Below are 23751 nucleotides of genomic sequence, written 5' to 3' on the forward strand. Positions count from 1 at the left end.
TCAAAGTTTGTATGTCTATTATATATAATATATATGCGTATATATAATATGTAATGTACAAAATGTGTGGGTGTGTGTATGTTTATGTGCATGTGCATGCATGCTGAGCTTTGCTTTCGACAATCCAAGACAAATTAGGAGGGTGATGGAGGAAGACAGAGAAAGAGCAGCCGTGTCAGTGTGCATGTGTGCGAGTGCGCCTCTGCACCGAAATGTCACAACATGGATCGATGGGGCTTAACGAGGACCGTGGGCCTGATGTGGTCAGAATCCCCCAAAATGATCTGAATCTGTCCCCCAGCTCAATCTCATACCTGAAGCTCAATGCAGGTATTGCATCCCCCCCCCCATACACATATTAGGGTACTTGATGGTATTAGACTGTAAGGACACCTGGAACGTCAATGCTTTTTGAACTTGACAAAGGGAGAGTCCCTCGGCCTCATCCTGAGTCGCAACAACAAACACAAGCTTCAAGAGAAAAACACTTCTGACGCTTTTACACACCGAGGTGAACAGAAAAACGACACTTCCACTCAAATAATCAGAAGGTTTTTTTATGATTTCAAAGTGCTGAACAGAGCCTCCAGTGAACCAAAGAGAAAAAAACTAAACAAACCAAAAGAGACATTGAAAAACATGTTTTTTTTTTTTTTTTTTTTTCAGGTTTCTTCTCCAAAAAACAATGCACAACTTGTACCACAAGATTTGAAAAAGCTATCAGATAAAAACACTTCAAAATATTAGTTTTGTATTGTGTATATATATATATATATATTTATATATTTATATAATTTGTACTTTCTCATCTGTTCAAACTGCTGCCGTATGATAAAGTAAGCGAGAACGCCCAGTCATTACGTGTGTTCAAGCCCTTATGGAGCCGGCAGTCTTTGCAAAATAAATACAAGCACAGGCGAGAAGGAGAAAACCATGCATATAATCCGTTTTTACTTTTTTGTACATATAAAAGACATTTTTGCAACAATGTCCTCCATATTAATAAATGGCAAAGACAGTATAAACATATAAAAATGAGCATGAATGCGGAATGTTTCATTCCTTCCATCCTCTCTCTGCACCTGCATCTCACCGGCCTTCTCTTATCCTCCTCCTCTTCCTGTTTTTTAAGTGCTCAAAGCCCAATTCTACTCTTTTTAGTCTGTTATCCTAATGCTAAAATCCCTTGGTTTTTCTTCTTATTCTTCTTCTTCATAATAATAATAATAATAATAAAAACTACATTAATTTCAAGTCTGTGGAACTTCGTCATTAAAAAGTTAGTGCGCAGACTGGGCTAAATCATCTCAATTGAAACCGTTACCTTACAAGGTGAGTCTTAGTATTAAAATAATTTAGAGTTTGAAATAGGACTGGAACAAACACACACACACTCTCTCGATCTCACCTCTCTCTCGTCGTTTACAATAGCACTTAGTAAATTGCACTTGTTTGCAGGTTTTTGGGGTGTGATCAACTGTGATTCTGGACATTAATGCACTCTGTCGTTCTGTCTGTGTGGCAAAAGCCTCCCTCAGAGACACTCCTACATGTTTTCACACACACATCCACTTCGTTTCTGCCAACGACAGTTGATATGTCATAATCTGGCATCTGAAGCTGGCGTTTTGGATCCGTGCGTATGTGTGAAAGGACAGTTCGCGTGCTCTTGTGTGTCTGTGATTGTATGTTTGTGATGAACACAACTGCTGTCATTGAGGTGGATTGTGGTGGAACTTTTGGACCGCCTGCAAAGGAGCCGTAAAGTGTGCGTCCTCACATGCACGCACACACTTACACACATTCTCGCATCGTAATACTTCTCCTGACGTGGCGCACTGAGCTATAGGCATCGCTCTCATTCCCAGTGCGTGTTACGTCAGATAAGCTCAAACCCTGCCTCGTATCTACACTATCAGGCGCAGAGCAGAGATTAAAAGCGCTTATATGATTGGTTTCTCCTCAGACACGTTTGTTTCCTGTAAGGATTTGGGGACTCATGGGAAATCGAGTTCAGTATCACTGTTAGCTACTGGCTCTGTCCCTTCCCAGGGTGAGTTTATAGCCGCTGTGGGCGTGTCTGAGTGAGCTTGTGGGCGTGTCAGTGGTGTGCAAAAGTGGGCGTGGTCATCAATAGGGCAAGGTGTCCAGAAACCTATCGATGAGTGGAGGGGGTGGGACCAGGTCCTCAAGCTTCAGGTAGAAGATCCTCTGTAAGCCTTGCGTACGCTGAGATCGAAGCTCCGTCCTTAAGCCCAGCACAGCTCCCACTGGGGGTGGGGCCTTGCCAGTTGAAGCCACACCTCCTGCGCAAACCGAGCTCAGATGATCTCGCAGGCAGCAGATTATTTTGGATTGCAGTTCCTCCACTTTTCTGGGCTCCTTCAGACCAGGACATTGTTCTAAAATGAGAGGAAAGAGCGAGAAAGAGGCTGAGTGCTTTTAAGTTCATTTAAGTCTAAAATGTCACTACAACTCTTCACTTGCGCCACTGAAAAAAAAAACACATCCCATACATACACATGACTTACTCTATCACTTTGTATTACAGTAGCAATATCTGTAGTTGGTTTAGGAATTGAGCACCATGAACCGGTCCCATTTTTGAAAAAGTACTGAAACCAAATGATTTTCCTGACATTTGGATCACTGATGCTGAAAGATCACTACACATATAGTGCCTAGTGCAGATCAAATCATGAACAAATGACTGATATATATATATATGTATACTGATAGCCATAAGGATCTGAAAGCTGAAAAATAGAGCTGATAAATAAGCTTTCCATTGATATATGGTTTGTTAGGATAGGACAATATTTGGCTGAGATACAACTATTTGAATATCTGGAATCTGAGGGTGCAAAAAAAGAAATCTAAATATTGAGAAAATCGCCTTTAAATTTGTCCTTAGCAATGCATATCCACTCACAAAAATACATTTTTGATTTATTTACAGTACTAAATTTCCAAAATATCTTCATGGAACATGATCTTTACTTAATATGATTTTTGGCATAAAAGAAAAATCGATAATTTTGACCCATAGAATGTATTGTTGGCTATTGCTACAAATATACCCGTGTGACTTATGACTGGTTTTGTGATCCAGGGTCACATATATATAAATATATATAATAAATTACATATTATTACATTAAATAAAATTAATTCATATTAAATATTATTAATTACTATTTTTTCTTATGATTCTCATCCCTAATCAGCAGTCTAGCGTGATTTCAATGAACTCTGTGTGTAAGTGCCCTCAGTATGGCTTTAAAACAGAGGAAGTGCAAAGGGATGCTGGCTTGCTCTGGATATATCTGTGTGTGTGTATGTGTGTTCCAAATCTATGTCTAGAGCTGCTCCATTGTCACTGCATTCAGCCTACGTGCTCTCTCACTCTCTATGTTTTTTTCCCTTGCTTTCTCTGTCTCTCCCTCTTTCAGGGGGATGATCGATGGCACTCTTTCACCACAGACACTTTTAGAGGGTCGATAGACTGAGTGGAGGAGTGGAGAGAGGGAGAGAGAGAGCTAGAAAGAGAGAGAGGTAGGGACTAGAGCTCTGCTGAGTAGCGCTCAATTCCTCTACAGAGTTAAGTGCTGCTCCATAGGGGCTAACACACACACACACACACACACACACACACACTGTAGACTGTGGCAGAGAAAAGGGAGGTGAAGATTGAGTGCTGGGTGGGTGACTGAGGAAACTGATTGACACATATGCATATATATATCTGTTTCGTTTCCACATTTAAGTTTTCTTGCTGTCTTTAAAGTCAATATTAGATCACAATGTTGTTTCTATTTACTTCCTTCCTTGTTCTTGTTGTGAATTATTCATTGGTGCATGTTATTCGATTTCCCTTTTCCATTAGCGTCACTTTTTTCTTATTATATATGCAGTTTGCAGAAGTAAATGCAATTATCTTTTTTAGATTTCACACTGTTTAAATGTTTTACCTACAATAGCATGCTTCCATCCAAGTTTTGAATTTACTTTATGTGAAGCATCGGAATATCGCAAAATCATTTTTGCGAATAAAGCGGCATTATATTTTCTTCTCTGAGCAAAATATTCATTCACATGACTTGTTGAATTTAATTTATGTGAAAATCTGAATATGGCAACATTTTTTTTTTAAAACAGTGTTTTTGTGATATTGTAATATTTTCTTCTCTAAGTGAACTCATTAGCATGAATTGATGATTTTTTTTTTTTTTTTTTTTGCGAATAAAGCAGTTTTTCTGTCCCATATAATATTTTCTTCTCTGAGCAAATTGAAGCTAAGTCACATGACATTTTTGAAACACATCTATGAATTTATTTAATTAACGTGTTTCCGTCATAATTTGTTTTCTTACCAAATAAAAAAATTTATCCACTTCAAGTTAGCGTTCAAGTTATAAACACATTTTTAAATTTGATTTGCATCTCTGTGTTTCCATCCAGCACTTTTATGCAATATTCCAATTCTTTTAATGCTTGCCAGAATGTGCCCATGTTTCTCTGTGTGTGGTGAAAGGTGTGTTGGTCTGTATATAGGTCGACCTGCTGTTTAGCCTCTATATTAATAATGCATGGTAAGACTCGAGCACCTGCTGACCCAAACACACACACTGTCCTACTTTGTCAACCAATAATCAACTAACTCCACCTGTGCTCATAGAGGAGAGGCACACAAACCTCACACCATCTCTGTGTCTCTGCTGTGTGTGATTAATGGGGATTATTTCTGCTGTCCAGGTAAACCTAATATCTGACAGCACCTGCCCCACACCTGTGATCACTGTGACGACTGCTAGCAGCCGGACAAAGCCGTGTAAATATACAAAAACAAGAACGACAACAGGAAAAAGGAAACGTCAGGAAGTAAATGTGTGTGTGAAATACATTTGTGTGTGTTTCTGAGGTTGTGTGTTACCTGTGAGCAGCACTAGGGCACACAAGCAGGAGAACGCAGGCATGTCGAGGTTGAGACCCTGCAGGTGAGCGCTGAAGTCTCGGATGGAGTCCAGCCATTCTCCGAAGCCACGCAGACACTGTAGCCGGTGCAGAACCAGGCCCGTGCAAAACACGAACTTCTCGTCCGCCAGCAAAGACCTGGGCAAAAGAGAGAGAGAGAGGGGTTTAGATGAAGAACTGTTGTTATTTATACAGCTTCAAGGTGCTGTTTGAAGCCACGAGTTCAGTTGCCTTCTTTCATCTTTTAATTAATCGCCGTTCTTCTCATTCCCTTCAGAACAGGTACCTGTTTCAATTTAGCAAACCTCTAATTCTGTACGTAGCCACACACGCTATCAGAAAGCACACACAGTCTCTGCTGTGACACACACACACACACTGATTATCACCTCTCTCTGATTCATGTGATGATGATCTGCTCTCTGATTGGCTGCTGAATCTGTGTTTAAGGCATACTGCACGGAAACAATTACCATAGCGACAAATGAAAGCCAGTACAGGGAAGAGCACATCAAAGATAGGAATGGACCTAATTATGCCAAGCTTTCCCAATTAAAGCTTTTAAAACATTCCTGAGATTATACTCTTATTTCTCTCTCTCTTTCCCTCTCTCTCTCTCTCTCTCTCAGCTCTGTCCTTCAGGGTTGGAGGGTTCTGGGTCAAAGCAGTAAAGTTTTATCTTCATGGTCTCGCTGTATTATCAGGAAGAAAGTTTGTGTGTAATAACAGCGAAACACCCAAACACTCGCTCTCCACTCATCCATCGCTCTCTTCTTCTTTTTCTTCTCCTTCTCCATCCACTCATCCTCTCTCTCTTTTGGTCTGTCTTAAGCCTTTCGCTCTCAACCCTGCAATTTAGGAAGAAAAACTTCCTCTCTTTTTTCCCGTAGAGTGCTGGCTTCTGCTGCGTGAACTGTTCTTCATTAGTCTGCATGAAAACACACACTTGTATAGACGAGGAGAGGAGAGGAGGAGTAATGGAAAGAGGATGAAGGGAAATACGGCGAGGAGGAATATTTGAGAGTCATCTTCTGAGTTGCTTTTGAAGCCCAGTGGGGTAAATAATCAAAATGTGTGCTTCATTAATGCAGCCTAATGGTTTTACGCCACTAGACTTGAATGCATATGTACAGAACCCAAAAACACGCAGTTGCTGATGTTATATTGGAAAGTGAGCATCACTTTGCCCAGCCTATTCACTTCAGTAGAGCACTTGAAGTGAGTACTATGAAGGGCTTTATGCTCTTGTATGTGGGTGTCTGGAATACCCTACATGAAGACATACATGCTTTTTTTTTAAAGCAGAAAATTACCTTGATAACAGCATATTAGAATGATTTCTGAAGGATCATGTGACACTGAAAACTGAAAATTCAGCTTTGCCATCACAGGAATAAATTACATTTTAAAATATATTAAAATGGAAAACAGTTATTTTAAATTGTAAAAAATATTTCACAATATTCCTGTTTTTAGTATATTTTTTATCAAAAAAATGCAGCCTTTGTGAGCATAACAGACTTCTTTCAAAAAACAAAAAAAATTAAAATTGCAGGTAAGATAAATACCAAGTTTAAAAAATGACCTCATGTTTTAAAATGAGTCACGAGGGTGCACCACCTAGAATCACATGATCATAAACGGTGAAATTACTTTCTTGCATGTATCCTTCACTAACAGGGCCCTTCACGAAGGGTTCAAAAATGCCCTTTGCAATCAGTCCATTATCTACAGTGGCATAGAGAAAGACGGAAAACAGGAAGTGAGCAAACACACAACGAGTGAAAGCTCCTCATTATTACAGAACAAAATTAACAACAGCACCCTTGAGGAGGGAAACGCACACATTCCTTTTAAATTTGCGTCAGAGCGAGTCGGTCTCTTTGCCATCTATTCATTCATTAGCCTCAATGCGGCTGTGTGGCGTAATATGTGCATGTGTGCATTTGTGAGCCACATCAGATGCCATTTTGTTTTTTGGTGGTGTACAGTCTATTTTCAAAACGTGAGAACTGTGAACGTTTGTGAGCGGAAAATGTGCAAGTTTGCCCATATTGTGAAGTCGCCACACATTGGGAGCGCGTATCTTGTGAGTTTTCAAGTGTCCATGACGTAAGCCCGGATGAATCCCCCCACTTAAATGAGTCAGAACCCAAGTCTGCAGCTCCCTACTGAGGCTGTGACGCCACCACCCACTGCCCTCCCTCCCCGCACCTGCTCCTACACCATCAGAGAGGGAGAGAGAAACACAGAAAGAGCACCAGAGCTAGTTAAACAGGGAGCAGCTGAGCTGAGACAAAAATCCACTTCCTGTTAAAGCAACATCAGAATGTCACTGAGTCACTGAGACACATCCACACACGCACACTTCTACTTAACGTCAAGAAACAACAGGTTACTTCTAGTCTGGATTCAAACTGTTTGAGTAAAACAGAGATGCGACTTGATACGCAAGAGTTTGGGGAATGTAATATAAGAGATCATCAAAACAGAGCTGTTTCTACCACACATAATGTCTTGGGAGGGGTAGGTGGTTAAGCCGGGCTGTTAACCAATAAACTTAAATAAGTGAATTCCACAGGATCTTCCACACAGTGTCCATAGTAACCTTACAGTGCTGAATAGAGAGCGAGAACACACACTCAGGCTCACACACACACACTCATTGTTGCATAGGAAGTCACAATGTAACTAATAGCGACTGCAGCATATTACACAATATAAATCCTGACACTGGCTGTGAATGACTTCTTTTACAGTCATATTGATACTTTACACCTCAATCTAATTTCAAAACCAGATCCCAAGAGACTTACACAACATCACTAATAGCAAGTCATAGAAAAGTCTGTCATAGTCTGACAGTTGCTATGAGATATTATGAGTGTCAAGTCAGAGTGCAATTGCTATAACTTTGCTATAACTACAGTTTCCTCCCACAGCTGTAGTCATTCTGAAGAGAACTGAAAATGTCTAATTAGGATATTATCACAGGCTTTATTCTCTGTATTGTTTTACATACAGAGTATTTGCATGTGGGCTGGGCGATATAGCGAATATTAATGATATATTGGTGGTAATACAATATTAAGCAACATTGTGAATAATTTGATGATTCTGATGCACTATTTGGCATCTCTGATTAAACTTTAGTAGCAAAAAAGCGACTAGAGTTGAGTTCATTCCTGTGAATCAGTTCAAACTGTTTGTTTCAACAAATTGATTCATAACTCTGATTCAGTGATTCGCTTGTGTCATGAAAAATGTTCACTGAAGTCTCTATGTGGCATTTTTTAATATGTGTTTTACTTAAAATATTAAATATATTTATTTTTCTTTTGCAATTTAATAATTAATGCATCAAACATTTAAATAATAATAATGACATTAAAGATCACTCTTTCTTATATTTATTTAGTGAACAATAGTAAAGAAACTACATTTTTATTGCATTTTACTTTTTGAATCTTGGCTAAAGTGAAAAAAAAAAAATAGCCTTTTAAGCAATATTAGGTAAATGCATAAATATTTTTTTGCTATATTGCCCAGCTTTATTGTTATGGATGTTATGTTGAAGATTGTGTACTTTTGAAGTCAGAGCCATATACTGGAAGTCTCCATTAGAAGTATGTGTGATGTGAGATGATGTGAGATCTGTGTGTGTCTGCATGTACCTGTTGGCGAGGCGAAGCACAAAAAGCTCAAGGAAGGCAGAGTCAATGAGCAGATTCTGGTCATCGTGGTGAAGCTCAGAGAATCCAGGCAGCCGTTCGGCCCAACAGCGCGTCACCTCCATGGAGCCAGTTAGCACTCTGTAGAACATCTGGATCTGCTGAGACTCAGATAAACCCACTGGCTCCACTGCACTGAACTACAGGAAGAGAGAGAGAGATGAAAACGCCACATAAATCACAATCACTCATTTTAATATGACACCAATGTATGGTGAACCCTCTGATTCATAACAACCACTATATAATGAACTAATTTTTGCATTTTTTAACCATTCAGGGGAAAATGCTAGGTCTTATCCATCACGAGTCTTTGACCCTTTCTCATAGTTTTAAATGACTGTCCTCTTAAATGTGATTTTGTTTTTCGTACATTTTTATAAATTCAAAATGGCTGACAAAAGTTTGTCTGGAATTTACCATTGTTTATTGCAGTAGACAAAAGTGTAAATCTTTTTAAATGATTTTTGGGAAAATAATAATTGATTGTGAATATGTATTAAGAAAATGAATTGAAATTTAAATATGGAATGGTTATATTGTTGATTGAAAATTAAGATATTTTTGTTTTTTAATTTAATAATTCATGCACCCAATGGTTAAATAATGATTTCTGAAAATTAGCCTTAATTGATGCAAGGATTTCCCCAGACTCAGGTACCTGACTGTAGTCTAGTTCTCGTGGTGTAGATTGGGAATAGGCCCGCACTAGTGCGTTCAGCAGGCTGAGGGGAGGTGATGGGGGTGAGGGCTCTGGCTGAAGGGGACTCTTTGGTTTAGACGGCAAGCGACCTCTCCTCCCCTTCAAGTTGTCTGTGCGCACCACTGTGTCAAACACACAAACAAACAAACAAACACACACACAGTTTAGACAATGAACACAGTTAAAACATCTAAATAATATTATAAATGAATACTATTCAAATCATATAATGCAATTCCACAAATAATGACAATGTATTTGAACACTTGTGAGCATTTTTATGTTGCTAAATTATACTTCATATTCATTATGCCAATCCAGCAATTTGCCCTGTGTATTTTACACGTCTGTTTAGCAGTTTTTAACAAAACTTCAGAAGTTTCTCTCCATCTTTTTCTATGCCTCTCAGCAATGCTTGACTGACCAGTAGGGGGCAGTTGAAAGCTGCACGATTGCAGGTCTTGGAGGGAACTGGGTAAGCGAACGTGAGATATAAGAACAATGTATGTCTGTCCTAATCACCGGCCGAGGTGGATAAGATGATCTAAGGTGTGATCTTTTTAAATCACATGGTATTCATGCTTAAATTCTACAAGAATTAAATTTCCCCATGAACACATGTGCTTGTGACTGTCCTGTGTGTTGTGTTATTACCGGTTCTGAAGCTGCTGATATGCTATGATTGCAGAGGCGAAGCACTGCCGGTAAACACCTCCATTATAGTTTAATTCATGCATTCATTCTAACCAACCAAACCAGCTACGCGCCGAATCTGTATTAATCCACGCCGCTTCTTGAGTGTAGTGTGTGCATCTGCAGGTTTTAAGTCATTAAGATAAAGAGTGTCTATCTCCTTTGCATCAGTCTCTAACCAGAGGTCCAGCCGAGGTCATATGCACCGGGGCCTATTGTGTGATAATTGGTTTGAGTGGCTTGGCCAGACACATATTATAGGTGTGTGTGTATGTGTGTGTGTCTGTGTTTGATACCTTCTTTCACCATGCCTACACTGAGACACTTCTGGAAGCGGCAGTACTGGCAGCGATTTCTTCTCCTTTTGTCCACAGGGCAGTTTTTACTGGCCAAACACACGTACTTCGCATTCTTCTGCACCGTCCTCTGCAGCCACCGACAATAAAAAGAGAAAAAGGAGAGAGAAGAAAACAATAAGCTAACAGGTCTAAACATTTCATTTATTTAATTTGATCCCGTTTTTGGCTAAGAATTAAAAAGGAAGCTTGCAGGTCAGATTTTAATTACAATGTGAAAAAGCTCCAGCTCCATCAGGATAATTAGATAAAATTAATTTCCCAACATGCCTTGCCTGCAGGAGGGACAATTTTATTAGCGCAAGCTACTGACAATGAAGATCAGTGCAAAGCGTGCTGAGGCCGCTCCCGCGAGACATCCCGCGCCGCGTGATAAAATTGTTTGTGAAACTCGCGGGTCAGCTCATGGCACCTCAGGGTTTTGGCGGATCGTGCCTCTACAATAACCCCCTCTGGAGTTGTTTTCTCCTCGGCTGGGTATGCACGATTATTACTGACCTTATTAAAATGAAATAAAAATGATCTGCGAGCACTCCCGCCGCTAAAAAACGTAGAAAAGAGGAAAAAGACTTAACACAAGCTTTGCGTATGACAATGCTAAGGTTGAGACATCAAGTGCACGTGCTACTGCCAAGCCAAAAGACTAAGCACTTGCGTGAGACCAGTAAGTTCTGCGGTGATTAAGGTAATATCCAAAACAAACAAAAACAATGCTTTAACAAGCTACAACTGCGGCCAATTTAATAGTACTAAAACGTACATCAACAAAGCTGGTTTCATTGTGCAGTTATTCAATTAGCAAGGCTGCTAGTAGTTAAAATGAACTTTAAAAAAAAAACTGAAGTGGGAAACATAGCCTTCATGATGGTCATCTAGGTATGAATTTCATTATATTTTCTCTTAAAAAATAGCTTTAAAAAAAAAAAAAAAAAAAGCTTACAGTTTAACACTATCTTTGTATGTCAAGTGACTAGCGGCTAATGGCTAGTGGCCCACTCAAGTTTTTTTTCTCATTTATTTTTCAGGGTTTTTTTTTTTAAATCTCACTTTAATTTTTGGTTTGTATTAAAACACTTTAAATAAAACCTATAAAGAAACACCATAAAACATGCAGCTGTTTCCAACAGGTGTAAATGAAATCAATTAAACCACCTGCTTTTCCCAGGAAGCTGAAATTTTATCATCAGGTGAAGCTAAAACACCCACCCACATACACGTTATCCATGTGATTTGCACGGTTTCTTATATTTCACTTAAATTGAACATAAAACTACCACAGCGGCGTAGTAGAGTGGACTAATCTCCCAGTGGGCACGCAAATGCACTTGTTAGCTAGGGGTGTCTACTCAGTTACAGCTAAATTCACACTGATTCAGTATGACTTGATTAAAATACAACCTGTGGAGCACATCATCTCAAAAACACCCTAGGCTTAGTCGGAAAAAAACGCAGCCACCTGGTTGTTTCCCTCTGAACCACATGCACGAGTTATGTGAGTGCAACTCTGTTCTATACTTCGTAGCCAGTTCAGACTGTGACAGATTCTGTCTGTTGGTCACAGCCAGTGTACAGTCCGCAAAACAAAGGTTTTATTGCTGCAGGAGCTCGCCAGATGAATAGACATCTCATGATGTTTATAAAATGAGATAAACGGCTGTACATATGACGGCCATTAAGTGACTGAAACATCTTCTGTGTGTGTACGTGCATGTGTATTTGTGTTTATTTATGCTCTAAACGATATCACAGTGCAAAATCGTCACGGTTACAATAGGTTTCTGACTTTTTTTTCCAATGGAAAAAGGATATCTGAGGTTACTGTAACTTTTAAGAGCATATTTCTCCCCACAAACAAATGGCAAAAGGCCTGAAAACATACATTACACTTCTTTAAATATAAAGGTTCCAAAAGAGGCTTTCACAGCAACACCATAAAAGAACCATTTTATCTTAACATAAAGAACATTTTAATAATCAAAAGAACTCTTTTCCACTATTTGTGCATTGAAAGGGTTCCATGGATGTTAAAGGTTCTTCATGGAACCATATATGTCGATAAAGAATTAAGAGTGTATTTATTATTGTCCAACTCCCATCATTCTCAAAGCACACACACTGAGCTGCGGTCCAGTGCACAGCAGGGTCCGTAGGGTCGGTAAAGACAAGCAGTTGTGGATTCATGACATGTAACATGTGCTAATGGCCCTGTCGCACATTAAAACCCCTTAGGGAATCTATATCCCCCTCTCCTCGTCCTCTCCTCCCCTAATCAGAGATGATCAGACTATCTTCTCTCGCCCTCTCCTCTGGGTGTGTAATTAGACGTGTGTGTATGGCTGTTCAATAGGAGAGGTGGAACTGGGTCATCATTAATTGGTTAAGTATGTGTGTCTGCGTGTATTGCGCACTTAGACAGTATTATAAGACGACTGTCTGTGAATCAAGCACATTTTAGTGTGTTTATTATTCTCTATAAATCTCTACAAATGCCATAATACTGGCACAAATGCACATCTGTCTTTGTTGCAACTGATTTAACAAATGCAAAGCTAAAGGAAAGTGCTGGAGATGAGTTCTAATTCAGTTAATAGCAGTTAAAAGCTGTTAAACTTTTATTTCAGTGAAGTGGGTTGAATGTGGAGGTTTTGTGAATGACCGAGCCTGTGCAGACCCTCCATTAAGGTAAATATTCAGAATAAATATTCTCACTCGGAGCGCGTTATGAGTCACAGAGAAAATTACAAACCAAAAAATGGTGTGAAAATAAGTGATGTGAGCGAGTGAAAAGATTTTGCATGCTGAAATTTGCCAATTATTTACTGTTTTTCATTGTGAAACAGCAGAACAGTTTGTATTCAGATGTAAAGCAGAACCATAAGTGAAATGATTTAGTGCCTGTTAATGAACAAAACTAAAGCCGGGGGGAAATCTGAATAATTTTAGTAGATAAATGCATCCACACTCCATTAAAAATTTATTTTAAAAACTAATGTACTAGAAATCAATGTGCATAAGTATCACAATAAACCCTATTGTATAAAAACACATTTACGAGAAATTTTAAAAAGAGAATTAGCAGTTTGACAAAAGCTATACACTGCCACACAATACACCGGCTTGCATTAAAATTCACCTGCTAATATTTATATTGTAAGTTAATGAGTTGACTGAGATAATTAAATGGTGAGTGTGTTTTGTGAGTTAGGGGTGACGAGTGTGTGTATGCATAAAAAATAAGTATGCTGATCGTCTAAGGCTTGCCAATGTGCATATGTCATTGTTTGTGGATGTCATTTGCGTCTGTGCATGTGTGCCAGTGTAGCAGTAATAGCTACAAAGCCTCAGGCTTACCAACCCCTGCTTTTATTAATTACTAAATACAAACTAATTGTGAAACTAATTGAAAAGAGGCATAATTTATTTCTGCACCAGACCACAGGCCATTTTCAATTATTTCAGCTCTGCCACTCTCGCTCCTTCACTTTCATTGTCAGTCTTTCAGCGCAGTCTCTGTATATTTTAAGTCTTCTCACTGTTTCTGTAATATTAACCTAAGCAAATAAAAATTAATACATATCCCAAAATGTGAAGTAAATGTAAAATATCTTAAATTCAATGTAACTGTTCATTTAAATCCCTATTGAAACTTTCTATGCTACAGACTCTCCTCAGTCTGTGTGTGTGTGTGTATATGTGTGTTTCTGGCTACAGCTCCAAGCTGCTGTATTTTAAGTGCGCGCCGCTGTCACACCTCTAACTGGTCACCGAGGGAAACGACCCCCACAGACGCCGTGGCAACCGCCACTCAGACGATTTGTGAGAGCACTCAATGACACACACATTCACACTCAGTACACACAAGCCAATGCTTTCATGAAAAGGCTGAGCAAACCTGTCACAGTTGTGCCTCTGAAACTGAAACTAAACAATTTTTCAGTTTTTGTGCACAAATTATTTTCTATACAGCCTCAAATGCTTCTTGTATGTCGTATCCCAACCCCCTCTTCAAAACAAAACAACAAAAACACACATAGCTCACTGAAGAATTGCTATTCACATGGTGGGCTTTAACCTTGGTTCAAACGCCTGCAGAGTGCGTTACAATGGTTGGTTAACCCTGAGCCTCACACTCAGAGAATGAGGTGCGATCGGTGTAGAGCCACGTGAGGCTCTTCAGCCAAGAGCTCCTTTCAAACCAAGAACAAAACTAATGACCACTAATGAATACACAATTAACAAACACTACCCTGGCCACACTGCCACATAAGAGACAAAAAAACCCTACTGACCGGCACACACTGTACAATAAAGAGCAAGTTCAACCCTCTTACACTCCATTTAATGACAGACACACTCAAATACACAATGAGACATGCTATTCAAATTAAGCACACACTGAGGAACACGTATCAATCAACATAAACTGCAAACACCCACTTCAGCTTCTACAATACTACAACCGTATGCAAAAATGTAAAGCATTATGGGAAATCCAAATGAGAGATTTCCTGTCAGTTTCAGTTGACCTCAGCGTGTTCATTTCTTTGAAATTTTGTGTTTTAAAGGGATAGTTCACCCAAAAATAGATATTTTGAAAAATTGTTTTTGTCCATACAGTGATATTCAGTGGGGTCTAAAGTAGGGGCCGGGGCCCACTAGGAGCAAACTTCCAAGGGGGCCACATAAAAGTATTTAAATTAATAAATTATTATTAATGTATTAAAATAATCTAACTTTAATTTAAATTAAAATGCTAAAATTTTTTTTTTTTTTTACCTCTCAGTAACTACTGTTCTTGAAACTTCTGAAACAAAAAAATAATAATTTTGGTTACTTAATTTATCAATAATCCCAGTTTCAGTTAATTGAAATGAGCAGTTTTGTCATAATTACAGCAGAAATACAGAAAATATCTTAGAACCACTTGTCTAAAACAACATCAGACCCTGCTAAATTTCACTGTATGAACAAAAAAAACAATAAAACGTTTTTCAAAATATCTTCCTTTGTGTTCCAAGGAAAAAAGAAAGTTATATAGGTTTGCAACAGCTTTTGGGTGAACCATAACTTTAAAGGCCCAAGTACACATGAGTCAGTTATTCTGCAGTGGAATCCTCCTATTTGCATTAAACAGAACATGTTGTATGATTCTATCAGTGAAAGTGTGTGTCAATAAGGATTATTATGCATTTGCAATGGCATACTTGTGTAAATAATAGTGACAATGATGGAACTTGGGTGCGTCTGTATTTGATCTGGTCGAGAGTTGTTATAAGAAAACGAAAGCTCTCTGTCCTGCAGAGATGCTGAATTCTTACCTTAAAAAAGCCTTTGCAGCCCTCACAGGTACGCACTCCATAGTGCTGACAGGCTGCGTTGTCTCCGCACACCGCACAGGTACCCTCTCCGGAGCTGGTGCGACTGGGCGGCGATGGCAAACTCTCTCCCAGGAGCGGTGGGCACGGGCCCATGCCCAGAGAGCGGAACGCCAGGCCTCCCGGCTTACCCATGTTCAGTGGGTACATGTGTGAGTGCGTATGGGAGTGCACATGTGAGTGTGTGTGCGTGTCCAGGCTGGGTGGCACATGTGAAGATGAAGAGGAGGACGACGGAGAACGTTCAGGGCGCAGCGGAAGGCCGATTGCAGTGTCGTAGCCGCTGGTGGATGGTGGGGCTGTCTGCTCGTAGAAATGAGGGAAGCGAGGGCTCTTCAGTGGGCCTTCAATCAAGCAGGGCTGGGGCACAGGGGGAAGACTGTGTTCATCCCACAAGAAAGAGCTGCTGGGTGGCCCGGGGTGAAGCGGCGTGGGGGGTGTTGAAGGGGGTGACTGCTTAAAGTACATGGAGCTTCCAGCTATTGCTTCGTCGGATGGTGCCATGGGTGGGAAAGACTCCTCCTCCTTCTTGATGATAGGGCGTTGAGGAGGGAGTTGATACAGACAAGAGGGTTTCGGCTCAAAGCCGCCCTCCACAAACACATTAAAACTGGGCAGGGAAGTAGTGGCGGCCGCTGCCGAGATTTCCCCCCCACCGAGCTCACACTTCGTGTAGTCTGTCGCCATGAGGTCAGCACTGTAGTCACCATGGTAACCAAAGGACTGGGCGGAGTAGCTGGACCCATGAGGTGCAGGGCCGTACTGGGCCTGAACGCAGGGCATGTCTACAGAGACGCAGAGAGAGGGAGAGAAAAACGAGAAAGAGACTTAATGACTATCATATTGCCTTTTGGCTGAATTTTGACTTCAGGTGTGCAGAGGATATGATGTCAAACATGGCATTTCAGTACTATTCTGTTAGTACCAAGTTAGTAGATAAACCATTCCTGGAAACATGGGTTAGGCCGTGAGCTGGTGGGCACACATGCATATAAAAAAAATGCACGCCTCATTCCTAGCCTGGATTCTCATGTTACAAAGAGCAGAACAAAACATCTTCTGAATTAAAAATAATTCTGTCAATATTTACTTACACTTATGTTTTATGATTTTCTTTTCTTAGTGGAACCCAAAGTTATTTTCATTCCATCCTTTTTTTATTATTTATTTATTTATTTTACATACAATGAAAGTTACTGAGGCTGACATCTCCACTGAAGAAATTCATACAAGTTTGTAACAACATAAGTGTCAGTAAATGATTACAGAATTATCATTTCTGGGTGAACTATTTCATTATTAAAATATTTCCTTAATCTCAGCAGTTTTTTTCAGGATTTAAATTTCATGCCACTCTTGTGAGCAAACACTGTCCAACCCAACGAGCACACACATATACCTACACTTGACTCACAAATCATTCTTTGATTATCCATCAAAAGTCCTTATATTTCGTTCACTTGGCATAATAATAAAAGCATAGCTGTAAACATGAAAACCGCACAAAACAATGTGACAGAAAAAGATGAGTTTAGTCACTTGCTTTCAAAACATAACGCCTAAAAGTTTCAACCAAAACGCTTTTATATAAATATTCATGATCGTTTTAACTCTAATTTTATTAATTAAATGTGCACCAAGCACCTGTTGAAATACAATTATCTTATTAAAACCCATGAGGAACTCCCTTGTTTCTGTTAATTCGTAGTAGGCTGTATCCTGTGCCAGCTTTGCGCTCCAGGAAAACCATATTGCCAGAGCGCGCTCTCAAAGTTATATAACCTACAACTGTGCGCCTTGACACAGCTGTTTAAGTGCGTCTGTGCAGAGTTACCTGAGTCCGTGAGGAAATGTGTGTGCGTGTCCTTTGTTTGCTTATTTTCCCTAGGTGGGGAAGTGTAAACAAACCCGACGTCGGATTGACGCTGTCGTGTAGTGACTCCGTAATCCTTGTGCCTCCAACACGTCATGTGTGTTTAGTAAAATCAGGAGGCTTATCAATTATGAACGCCTCTCTACCTGTGATGACTCGAACCGGTGCGCGCGTTCCATTTCCTACGCACGTCGCTGGCTATGCATACAAACGCATATTGTAGCATACAGCATCATGGATAAAATTGAGTTTAATGTCAGTAGACATTTGTGTCACACCACTGGATTCAAAGGATATAATGCATTGCACATGAACAGACAGGGCTAACCTAAAATAAACTGTTTTTTATTCAACTTTCCTTTGAGAATTGATTGTCTGTTTGTATTAAAGTTTTGTTTACTTTTATTTAAATTAAGTAAACTTATTCCTCATTATCTGCCTCACTTTAAATATTAATTCTAGTAATAATAACTAATGAGGCTATATTATTTTTTTTCCAGGTATGCTTCAATTTTAAATTTGAATGAACCTGCTATTCAATTTGGATGTCGAGGGAGAGTAGGCTAATCGTTTACAACCAAACAAATGAAAAAATACAATTTTTTAAAAATAAATAAAGGCTGTCCCACATGTTTCAGCGTGCAGATTATTCAATTACAATGTTGTAAAGTTAAAAGAATTTCTGTTACGTTTTGGGTAGGGTGTTCAACTGTCGTTGATCTCGCGCGCAACCCAAACAGTCTTTTAGCGCCCCTAGCGCACATAGCTAACCATCAACTAGCCTATATTAAAGACGTGTTTAAACAAAATCGATTTTTGTGTAAATCTATAAAACGTGATAAATATTGCCAGTATTTGTGTTTTAACCAATGTCATACCCCATCCCCAATTCGCAACTTGACATGTAGCTATAGGAGAAGAGTTTTACGTCAGAGGTGTTGAAGCTCGGGCGGGTGGGATAAGGTGCGACCCCTTCATCGTCATGGATACTGACGAAGGAATGAATGGTTTGAGGTCAATCTGTCTCGCGCTGGACGGAGCGTTGCAAAAACAAGTCAAACTTTAATACATGACTGATATCACACAGAAAAAAAAAATCTTTCTAACGTGCGCTTGAGATAAACACTTTCTTCACAAGACAATTGTTTTACCGGACCAGTAGGCTATATAAGCAATGCCATTCTCGTTTTAAACTTGCAACAATAATAATAATAATAACAATAATAATAAAGTTTTTTATGAGTAAAAAAAAAATCTGTCTGCCTAAGAATATAAGCACAGATATGCTGATAAACTTACTTTTGAGTAGCTATTTTTGGAATCTTAAAATCGTGTTAAGCAATATGGCAGTTAGCCAATCAAGGTTTGGGTGTCTTTTTTGACACACTTAAGATCAGCTCAAATTATGTAAGACTATCCTTGCACACAAAAAACAGGATTTTACTTTCTGTCTGACTATCTCTTATGTGTATCCGTTTATGGTTTGTTTGTGCACGTGCAAACCCCACAGCACGTCGATCCTCTACTTCAGATCCACATTTCATCATGACACGGATAATAAAAATGGAAACGCAGCCAACATAACGTAAAAAAGTCAAAATATTAAAAGGTCTAGACCACATAAAGTCATACTGAAACGATGCTTTACAGCTCTAGAGTGTGTGTGTGTGTGTGTGTGTGTGTATATGTGTGTGTGTGCGTGCACCAGACAGAGAGCCTCACACAAATACACACGCAGGCTTATAGAAAGCGCTTTAGAGGGATGAAACAGTTTCTAACCTCGAGGTGTGCATTTTAGATGGACAAAATGCAGCTGTTCCAATAACTGTGATCGCTTGTTCATTGTCAGAGTGCCATAGATCTAACAAACAAAAAATCAACGACATAAAAAAATAAATAAATGCACATGACACGCTAACCAGTATGAATTTGCTCTTGAAGCAAACAAGCATCAGTGGAACACAGGCAGGCAGCACAATACATTTGCGCAAACTTTCACTTTCTATAGGCTACACTATAAGACAACACAGACAGTGTATTCTAAACAGCAGCAGCACGAGGTTGCTATGACCATGAGGAAGACAATGTGTTGTGATAGCCTACTATTGGTAGCGTACAAATATAAAATGAAAGATATAATAGCCTATAGATTGCACTCTTTTCATGAATTGGAACACATTTATATCTGTCCAACCACCATCTGCGCGACTCATGTTTTAAAAAAAGAATTAATGCAATTTGATGAGGAATGTTGTACTGAGAAACGACAATGCCTTTAAAAATCAGTTATTGATCCGGGTATTTGCATTTAAGCTCTCAAGAAAAAATAGTTTAAAATACACCAGATCAAAACTCTCTAGTCATATGAACTGATTATTGCTTTACAGACAGACCAGAAAACTTTGTTTTATTATAATTTTAGCAGATACAAAAGCATATCACTGAGATCCTGAAATTTCCAAGTTTCCAAAGTAAGACAAACCAATACATAACAGCACCTTCATCGGCATGTAGGGTATTCAAAATTATAGCAACAAAAACTTTACTATCTTACTACATTGAGTAGGATTTGTGATGTTCTTAAAACAACATTTTTTTTTATAGCTTAATATAAAAAGTTTAAATATGCAATACATATACATCAAGTATGTTTGGAAAAGCTCTTCAGAGTGGAGTGAAATTTTTCACAGAGACTTGTGGTACCTGATTGGCCTTTTGCTCGCTGAATCGTGGTCGGTTTCTCGGGTGGAGGCTGCACGCGTCTGGGGTTCGGGGCTGCTTCAGCACACGCGGCGGGTGAGGTATCCGGTAGCCGGGACTCAGACCTGGGCTGCAGGCGCTCTTCCGAACCGGTGTCTGGAATCGGGAACACAGAATAATTTAGTTTACTACGACAAAAAGTCACGCACACGCACACGCACACACACACACACACACACACACACACACAGTGAACTGGCAAAATAATAGAGACATAATAGAGGCTTTTCTGAGTGCAGATTACAGTTATTTAAAAATAATTCATAGCCTGCTTTAAATACAAGTGTGCAAGCCAATAAACAAGAGTTAAAGGTTAAAAGAGCGTTCAGGTTCCACCAATAGGCTATAGCCTAAGTCTAAGCAACTAAGTCTTTTTTCTTTACAATAATCTAACCCCTTAAATATTTGCATGCAAAAAGTAATGACACATTAGGTCATTTAAATTCGTTTACTGGTGATTTGTAGCCTATATTTTTCTTAAATCAGAAAATCACACTAAATATAATGAAATGTTCAGAGTATGTTAACTGTAAAATATCCTACTCCTTAATTCTGGTCACAAATACTGAACTACTTAGACAAAGTTTGAGATACTTTTTTTTTTTTTTTTTTTAAGCTTACAAAAATAATACAAATAAAACTGACAACGATGCAATTTCAGCTTTTGGAAACAAACCACTCTTAATCAAAACGAAAAACCCAAAAACAAATAAAATTGGGACAAAAACTGTCTTGTATCACACTCGATGAAAAAAACAACAACATGTAAAAAAAAATGCATTGAAGTCGATATACATTGTTTAAGCACAAAAAATAACTCAAGAACAAAATCTCACACATGTTTTTATATGCAATAGGCTATATAACGGAATATTTCATTTTTCCTTCTGGTGCTGCATTCGAGCATGAAGATAAAACAGTTCTGGGCGTCTAAATAAAAGATCTTGCCATGCAGTTTTTTGTTCCATTAGCTCAGAATAATGGCAATCTCAGTGAAAGTTGGACAATATTCACCTGTGCACTCTCCGAAGTCTGACTATCCCCGTCTTCGGTCAAATAGGCTAAAACCCAAGCGCGCCACCGAAGAGTTTTTAAAAGCGACTAGCGCCCCCTCCCTGACAGTGGCGTGCTCACACAAAGCCAGCCCTCGAATTGAGCACTGTCTTTCTCGTCCCTCAAACTGCTAGAAACAAACCCTAAAACCTTCATGGTTTGGGAATATTGAAACTGCAGGTACTCATTTATGATTTAATTGACAATTGTAGTCAGGATAATGAAACATAGGCCAAAAAAAAAAAAAAAGAAGAGAGAATTTTGGGTGGACTCATAAATAAGCTATCTTATTTCAACTACAATGAAGCTGGCAGCTTTCTGTTGACTTTGTTATGTTTGTTTTTGAGTTCAACCATTTGTCTTTCTGAGGTTATGTGTGATTTTAACAGAGCGTGTTTCAGTGTGTACGCATGGAGCCGCCGGTCCGCTTGTGCCCCGGTAACCTAGAGAACCGCGAGAGAGCCCTGAAGCACGCGCTTTAGAGGCGCTCCGTTCTTCGTTCAACAAGCGCGCGAGATAGAGGCTTTCCAGCAAACACACAAAGAAAGGGAGAGAGTGGAGATAAAGGAATGGAAAAACACAAGTACAGTAAATTAGCTTGGAGAACGGGATTTGACACCCGACGGGGACAGAGACCTGAGGGAAAGAGACAGAGCCTTTACCAGGCTCTGTACTCCGTGACCTGATCTCGCGTGCACTGGAATAAAACTTTAGTATAGGCTACAACAACTCACTTGGATCACTACTCTGATCAATACAATATTGTCGTATCATATATCTCTTGGGGGCGGTTCTGTCACCTCTCTCACTATTCTGGCATGTGGGCAACTGCCAATGAAATAAATTTCCCACTATATTACCAAGCTTTACTTTCTCATTAACGTTTATAAAGGTGTGCCGCTCATAAATAAGTGTCATTGCTTTGATTCTTGCAGATATGAAATTCTACAACTACCAAACATAAGACTGTAAACACCACACAGATAGCCTACTCCCAATATACTCAGTCACGTTGTATAGCCTAAGTCATGTTGTTTGTTCAGAAATTACAGATTTAAAGTCTTTTGACAGCAGGGAAACACTGGCTTTACAAATGTGTTGATATTAGCTCCTTAAAAAGTAGCCTACACTCTGGCGAGAACAAGAGTGCTAGAATGGTAAATATAAAACTTAAGTTATTTGTGACGACATTATAACTGTTTATATTTGATTACTGTGCAAATGTGTATTTCACTGTGTAGCCTATATTCGCGTGCGGTCCTTCCGTATAGCTTCAAGATCAAGACAGAATGAATGAAGCTCGTGTAGTCATCTCATTGAAACGTGGCAAAGCAATATTGATGAGACTCTATATCAAATAACTGAAAGTATTCTTAACGCATATACTACTACGAACGAATAAATAACCACTCGCATAATAATAAGTAACGCTTTTAAGAAGCGAGGAGCGCGCGACACTCACTCCGTCTACTAGGCGCATCTCACAAGACTCTCTACCGGCCCCGCGCGAGCTCACAGCGGTTTCACCGGGGTGAGGAAGAGGCATCCCATTTCCATGACAACCTGAGAGAATATTACAGGCTACGTCTCGCAAATTAAATTCGGATTCACTCCATCCATCTACAATGACATCGCACACAACACGGTTTATATTTACGCGGTGGGGATCGAACATTCAACAGGTCATTCAGACCAGAAAGTTCTCTATAACATAATGCCATGCAGAAATATATAAATGGAGACCGCAATACAAATGACACAAATCAGCCAAAGCATGTTGTCGGTAATTTTACTTTTCAATGCGTACATTTGTGTGGTTTTTCTATAAAGCGTATTAAATTAAAAATCCCACTTACTTGATTTCTGTTGAGGTTCCGTCTTTACATATGTTTGTAAAGCCTTAATAATTCCTTGTGCATATCCAACAGAAATTTGTAAAAACTGAAAATAGTGGTTGAATGGAAGTTGGTCTTAAAGACGCAAAAGTTGATAATTTTTCATTAAAAATATTATTTGACTGATTTTCCTCTTAGCTAAGAAGAAAAAAAGTACTCCGTGGTTCTGTCAGCTCCACTATAACAGAGTCGGCGATAGTAACGGAGATGCGCTGTGCTTAAGTTGCAATGTGCCTTTGTTTATGTGGCGCGCTGAACGAGAGAAAGTCTAATAGCACATTTATGTCCAGCCTTTCTAGTCTGGAATGCACTACGTCAATGTGACGCCATGGGAGAGG

At 39.3% G+C, this 23751-nt stretch overlaps 1 protein-coding gene across 3 annotated transcripts; it reads right to left on the reverse strand.

Annotated features, from left to right (window-relative positions):
* Nucleotides 1-541: 541 nt before the first annotated feature.
* On the reverse strand, nt 542-23663 carry nr4a3 (nuclear receptor subfamily 4, group A, member 3). Of its 3 annotated transcripts, none has more exons than XM_051866032.1 (9): nt 23375-23662; nt 20409-20561; nt 19485-19566; nt 15776-16617; nt 10398-10527; nt 9367-9530; nt 8649-8845; nt 4934-5112; nt 542-2402 (listed from the first exon to the last, which is right to left on the reverse strand). In XM_051866032.1, exons 3-9 carry the CDS (start codon nt 19546-19548, stop codon nt 2131-2133), a joined length of 1848 nt encoding a protein of 615 aa, XP_051721992.1. In that variant the 5' UTR covers nt 19549-19566; nt 20409-20561; nt 23375-23662; the 3' UTR covers nt 542-2130. The 3 variants fall into 3 exon arrangements, with proteins under 3 accessions (XP_051721992.1, XP_051721993.1, XP_051721994.1); XM_051866033.1 differs by lacking the exon at nt 23375-23662 and adding an exon at nt 21480-21503; XM_051866034.1 differs by lacking the exon at nt 19485-19566 and having other exon boundaries at nt 23375-23663.
* Between the last annotated feature and the right edge of the window lie 88 nt (nt 23664-23751).

Source organism: Ctenopharyngodon idella, chromosome 16 (assembly GCF_019924925.1).
Source record: "Ctenopharyngodon idella isolate HZGC_01 chromosome 16, HZGC01, whole genome shotgun sequence".
In the NCBI taxonomy this organism is placed as follows: Eukaryota; Metazoa; Chordata; class Actinopteri; order Cypriniformes; family Xenocyprididae; genus Ctenopharyngodon; species Ctenopharyngodon idella.